The sequence below is a fragment of the Triticum aestivum genome, chromosome 4B, assembly GCF_018294505.1.
Source record: "Triticum aestivum cultivar Chinese Spring chromosome 4B, IWGSC CS RefSeq v2.1, whole genome shotgun sequence".
Lineage (NCBI taxonomy): Eukaryota > Viridiplantae > Streptophyta > Magnoliopsida > Poales > Poaceae > Triticum > Triticum aestivum.
This window is the reverse complement of record NC_057804.1, coordinates 621,361,883-621,367,944: the sequence shown is the minus strand read 5'-3', so window position 1 is coordinate 621,367,944 and position 6,062 is coordinate 621,361,883. Positions and strand designations below refer to the sequence as shown.

The following is a 6,062-nucleotide window of genomic DNA, read 5'->3' as shown; positions in this document are numbered from 1 at the left end:
CGTCCACGTCACCAGCAAATTAAGCAGCGGCGCCCACATACCCCCGATCCCATCGTAGCTTTGTCTGCCGTGGACATCCCCCACTAAACTAGTAGGAGTGCTAGAAGAAACGAGATCGACTGACAACCAGCTACACCGAATTCCTTCGGTGACTCGGTGAGTTGGGACTGACGGCCGACGAGGACTGCTTGCTACAGGCAACGCTCTAAAATCTGCGTCGTTCATCGGCGGGGCGGGAGCATGTGCTGCCGCGGTGACCGCGCGCGTTGTTTTCCGGGGCAAAACCAGCCGCGGATGCAGCACGGTACGCCGCACGCCCTGAGACGGGGACACCTCCTCCAATCTGTCCCGGCGCCCGTGCCGTGAGCCCGAGGATGCCGCTGCCCGTGGCGGTAGACTCATGAGGCCAGGCCTTGGATCATGCGCGTACGCAAAGCATCTCCGTTTGGATATTTGCTGCAGTGCAGCCGCCGGCACTTGCATTACATGGTTGGACCGACCCGCCGTGGCCATATGGATCATCAAGTGCACGGAGACACGAATTAATAATGCATGCGTGCGTGCAAGCCCGATCGATCGGTCGATCGGCAAGCAATAATTCTGGTCCGTAGTGCGTGCGCCTTGTTTTTGTTTGTCTCCATGCACGAGTCACGATCGATCAGAAAGCTCATGAAGATGATCGAGGACTAGTTAAGTACCCCCTAAATCAGCCAGACAACGAGACCCACACGGTCCAGTTGATCTTTCAGGGCTCATCACTCACGCAACCGGGCGGCATGATTAACCGATCGATCGAGCTAATATTCGTGCCGGCCGGTTGCGTCGCCAGCGCAGCGATCACCACGCCGGCCTGATCGAGACGGCCACGCTGCTCGGGCAGTTCCGATCGATGGCCAAAACGCCGGCGGCGCACGCGACGTGTCCACAACACATCAATCCCGTCTTAGTAGCTCTGTCACGGTGGCCGAGCTGCCAAAACTCCAAAGGAAGCTCTATCTTTTGTTTCATTAAATAAACACGAACAAGTTTCGTCATTAAACAAGAACAAGATCGCTGATTAGACCTCCGATCCGACCCCTACACACGCATAACGAATTCCTTTCGCTCGGTGATTGGTTGCCAGGCGTCGATCGCCGCCGGCGACAGGCCAAAACAAACATGCATGGACGACAATTGAAGCCGCATGCATGCATGCATGCACCCAGTGACCCAAAGAGTTAAAATAACGGGGAGATTCCATTCCAGGCTCAGGCCAACTTCACCACGCGGCCCTAAACGGACGTCCGGTTTGATCGAATTTTGTCCTTTTGGGGCGCCGATGGGTTCGCCCATGTCTGCGTTTGTCCGATGGGTCGTGGGTCCGTCCAACGCGCGGCCGCACCCTAAAACCTGTCCGGGGTGGACGTGAATAAAAAAAGTTTAAAAACTAAATGAAATGCCGAAAAAAGTAAATAAACTTAGTTAAAAAAACATAAAACATATATATATGGGTTACAGCCACAAAACGGCACAGTTTGTCAGTCCACTTAACGGCCCAGTTCGTAATTAACATAAAAGAAAAAAGAAAAACGCCTCCCGCGCGCTCCTGCTCCTGCCGCGCCCGTCGATGCCGTGGCCGACGCCGCTCACCGACTGCCAGTGTCATCGTCGTCGCTGACCAGGTCGACGTAGGCCGGCGGCGTCCAGAGATGGGCCGGCGGTGCGTGGTAGACGGGGGCTCGCTGGACGGCGGGAGGTGCCTGCACCACCTCCTCCCGTGGCGACGCCTCCCGCTCCGGTGACCGCGGCGGCGTGGGGCGCCAGTTCACGCCCACGGCGTCGGCCATCTCTTCTGCCGTGCACGACCAGCCCCACCCCTGGCCAACCAGGGCTGGGTAGAACGCGGCCACCTGCGGCTCCTCCACCTCCTCCTCCTCCTTCGCCACCATCTCGAGCTCGGGGATGGCGACCTTGCCGGCGGCAGAGCGGGCCAGCATCTCCTCGAGGCCCTCCCACTGGCGCTCGTCGTGCGTGCGCATGGAGTCCTCTATGACGCACGCAATGAGACGGGCCTCCTCCTCCTCCGTCATGCGAGGAGGTGGTGGTGGCGATGGAGATGGCGTCGGCGACGGCGTGGGCGTGACGCCGCGCACCCGCCTACGCCCGCGCTCCTGGGGAGCAGGCGCTGCGCGCTCCTGTCGTGGCCGCCGCGTCCCCGTCGAGGTGCCGGCAAAGAACGACGTGCGCCTGGTGCCGTGCTCGTCACGAAACCAGGTGTCCCAGAGCCCGGAGTCGGGGGCGTACTTGGCGTCGTAGAAGAGGTCGTCGGGGAGGAGGCGGCGGCGCTCGATCTCCTCGTCGCGCGCACGGCCGCTCGTTGGGACCGGCGGGATGGGGACCCGGTCGGCGGAGAGATGCCAATTATTGGGGATGGACGTCGCTCCAGGGGAGCGGCCTCCTCGTCTCCCAATAACGGCGGCACACCGACACGCGGATGTAATGCCGGTCGCGCTCGCCGGTGGACGTGGACGCGATGGAGAAGGCGGGCGGCGCGAGGGCCCGGCGATGGCGACGCGGGCTCCTCTTTCTTCACCGAGCCGCGGCGGCGCCCCGACGAGGAACCAGCCACGTCGTCGTGCTTGCCTTTGCGGCCGTAGTTCCAGAGGCCCATGGCTGCGGGCGGCCGGCCGGCGAGTTTCTTTTCTAGGGTTTGGGAACAGGCGCTGCCGGGTTTTGAGGAGGCCGCGGGGTGGCGTGGTGCACTGTGGATGACGACCCGTCCACACTTCCCACTTAAAGAAGGACGGCGATCGTTCGACGTGCGGATGACAGGTGGGGCCGTCCGCTCGTGCGCATTGATGTTGGCCGGTGGGAGGTAGGTGGCCGCCTGCCACGCGGCCCCGACGCGGACGAGGCGCGCATCCGTTTGGTGTCCGCCGCGATCTAGACCCGGCGCAAGTTTGCGCTCGAAATGGGTCGGCCCGGACACAAAACGGACAGGATGGGTCCGGGCCGTCGCGCGCTGGGCCGCCTCGTTTGTCCCTTTTGCCCCAAACGGACAGGGCCGGACAGGATAGGGTCGCGCGGTGGAGTTGGCCTCAGAGTAGCTTGGCCATTTTCTGCCTGACCAACCCGGCCGGGGCAGCCAGCCGTGACCACAGCAAAGATCAGTGAATAGCCAGTTGATGCCAAGGAATAATTGTCGCTTGGGTTTGTCACACCGCATTTAGTTCCCAGGTTGCTTCCTTCCGTGACGACCTCCCCTCCTGCCGCAACCCTACACTGCCACTGGACCCTGGCTGCAAGTTGGCCGTGTCGTGTGGTGTGGACATGTGGCAGTGCTACTGCTACTGCTAGCTACTGGCCGCGTTGCTTGCTGGGAGTGGGAGTATAAGCGTGAGGAGTTTGCTCAAGCTAGCTGGGAGAGAAATTAAGGGAAGCAAGCATACTCTAGCAAGAGCTGGTGCCTAGCTAGCTAGTAGAACTTGGGCGTCATGGATCAGCTTGACGAGCAGTCCTTCCTCGACGAGCTTATGTCGCTGCGCCGGGAGGAGGCGCCGGTGCCGGCTCCGGCTCCGTGGCAGGCGTACCCGGCCAGCGGCATGATGACGACGACTGACCTCCTATTCTACGGCGGCGAGGGCGCCGCCGAGGCGAGCAGCGGCATGGACTTGGCCGGGCCCTTTCAGCAGCCCATGGCGCCACCGCCGGCCGCGCCACCGCACCGGCCGCATGAGGAGTTCAACTTCGACTGCCTCAGCGAAGTGTGCAACCCCTACAGGAGCTGCACCGGCGGCGGCGTCCCAGGGCCTGGCGTCGTCCACGCGGCCGGCCAGGCGTATGCCCTCCACGACGCCATGGCGGAGGATCACCCGAGCTGCGGCAACCTGCATCGCGGTGGTGGGTCGTCGTCGTCCCCGGTGCCGTTCGTGTTCGGAGAAGGAGGCGCCGGGGAGACCTCGGAGGAGATGACCAGGGGCGTCTTCTCCGGCGGCAACCCTAGAAGCAAGCTCAACCGCGGCACTACGTCCAAGAACCTCATGGCGGAAAGGCGGCGCCGGAAGCGTCTCAACGACCGCCTCTCCATGCTCCGCTCCATCGTGCCCAAGATCAGCAAGGTGTGTCGCAACTCTCGCATTGTCCTGTGACCTAATTAATTAGTAATTAACCTAGATAACTATCGATTTCTTAATTTCTATAGAGTACTATCAGTCATCATCAAGGTGTGTATCGAGTATTAACATCTTTAGATCGCATCAATCGATCAGTCTGCAGATGGATAGGACCTCGATCCTTGAGGACACCTTAGACTACGTGAATGAACTAACCGAGCGGATCAAAACCCTCGAGGAGGAGATCGGCGCCACGCCGGAGGAGCTGAACCTGCTGAACACCACGAAGAATTTCTCCAGCGGTAGCAGCGAGGAGATGCCGATGAGGAATTCCACAAAGGTACACACTTTGCTCAGGCAGCCAGACATCAAATCATCTAGTTCGCGACGATTGTTCCCTAATTTTAGAGTTCTCCTAATTAATTGAGGTGTTCAATTAAAATTTGGTTTATGATTTTGACCGGATCAACAATTTTCCAAGGAGTCCTATCATTAAATTGAAGACTTATATTTCAGATTTGATTCATGATTTTGAGTGGGTCAATGACCTTTTAAATTAATTGGCACCAACCAGCTTGTAAAACACATCCCATGCACCCTTTCACTACTACTCTCTCTGTCCCATAATATAAGAGTGTCAAAAAACGTCTTACATTATGAGACGGAGGGAGTAAAAAAGAAGCACCAACACATTCAATGTGACACCAATATTACATGCGGCCACCAATGAAATAAATTTCATCATGTAAGTATGAGTTAATTAGCAGATAACACTAATCATAGCGCGAAAAATTGCCAAAAAACACCGCATTAAAAAAAAACGCTTCATCATCTTCCTCACGTGCCAAACCAATTTTTATCTTAATGAAATCCCAATAGTACAAACAGCGCATCGAAGCGCACCCAACCCTTCAAATCTGAACTGATAGTTATCCATACAGTTCATCATCGAGAAACAGGGCGATGTCGAAACGAGGATCGACATCTGCTGCGCCACAAGCCCTGGTGTGCTCATCTCGACGGTGAGCGCGCTGGAGGTGCTGGGATTGGAGATTGAGCAGTGCGTTGTCAGCTGTTTCGGTGACTTCGCCATGCAGGCATCCTGCTCACAAGTATGGAATTAATTGTGTTTCTTTTTGTTTGGAGAAGCAAAATTTTTCACTAATTTCTTGGCCGAATCCCGAATGTACATGTTTTCTACACTATTATAATTCAATCTCGATGCATGGTGTGTGTGGTGTATATAGGAGGAAGGGAGGAGCCGAGTGACAAGCACCGACGAGATCAAGCATGCATTGTTCACGAGTGCAGGCTATGGAGGAAGGTGTCTCTAGATCGATGGAGCACGCCAATTCATCAATCATGTAGCAGAACAAGCTGCTTGTAATTTGGTAATTAATCATCCGTGAGATTTGTGTTTGCATATATTTGCTTGATTTGTTTTGAAATATATCTGCATGAATCAAGCATATGTAGTGTTTATGTTAGATTTTTGAATAGTAGTACTATCTAAAGTTCAAATGCTTGTGACAAGATTGTAATAGTTGGGTGTGTGTCCGTGAGTGTAATGCATGTGGAGTGGAGTATTGGGATTTGGCCGACATGAAAAGATACCAGTCTGTTGTTGCATTTGGTTGGGCACTGTTACAGATTTTTGTTTCTTGTGCATGTTTAGCTGTTTTCTGACAACAATTGTTCATCAAGTTTTGTCCTGGGGTATACGAGCATAGTGGTCAAGGATTGGGTACACATATGGGCACATATGCACCAGCCCTGACGAGTACCTCTCATACTATACACACAGTGGTCCGTTGATTCCTTCCATGTTTGGAGAATTGTGTGACCCTGCTGTGTGCATTTTTCACCACTAGTAACATTCTGACTTGTAGATATATTGGGTTGAAATCGTTATTTTATGGTCTTATCCAAAGCGATACAAACTGGAGACAAACATCCACGAGGATGCAAACT

General features: G+C 55.6%; 1 protein-coding gene across 1 annotated transcript; it reads left to right on the top strand.

Moving 5' to 3' along the window:
• The first annotated feature begins 3,262 nt into the window (after window positions 1–3,262).
• On the top strand, window positions 3,263–5,702 carry LOC123093651 (transcription factor BHLH3). Its single transcript, XM_044515660.1, has 4 exons — window positions 3,263–4,097; window positions 4,255–4,431; window positions 5,033–5,203; window positions 5,339–5,702. Exons 1-4 carry the CDS (start codon window positions 3,474–3,476, stop codon window positions 5,423–5,425), a joined length of 1,059 nt encoding a protein of 352 aa, XP_044371595.1. The 5' UTR covers window positions 3,263–3,473; the 3' UTR covers window positions 5,426–5,702.
• Window positions 5,703–6,062: the final 360 nt, after the last annotated feature.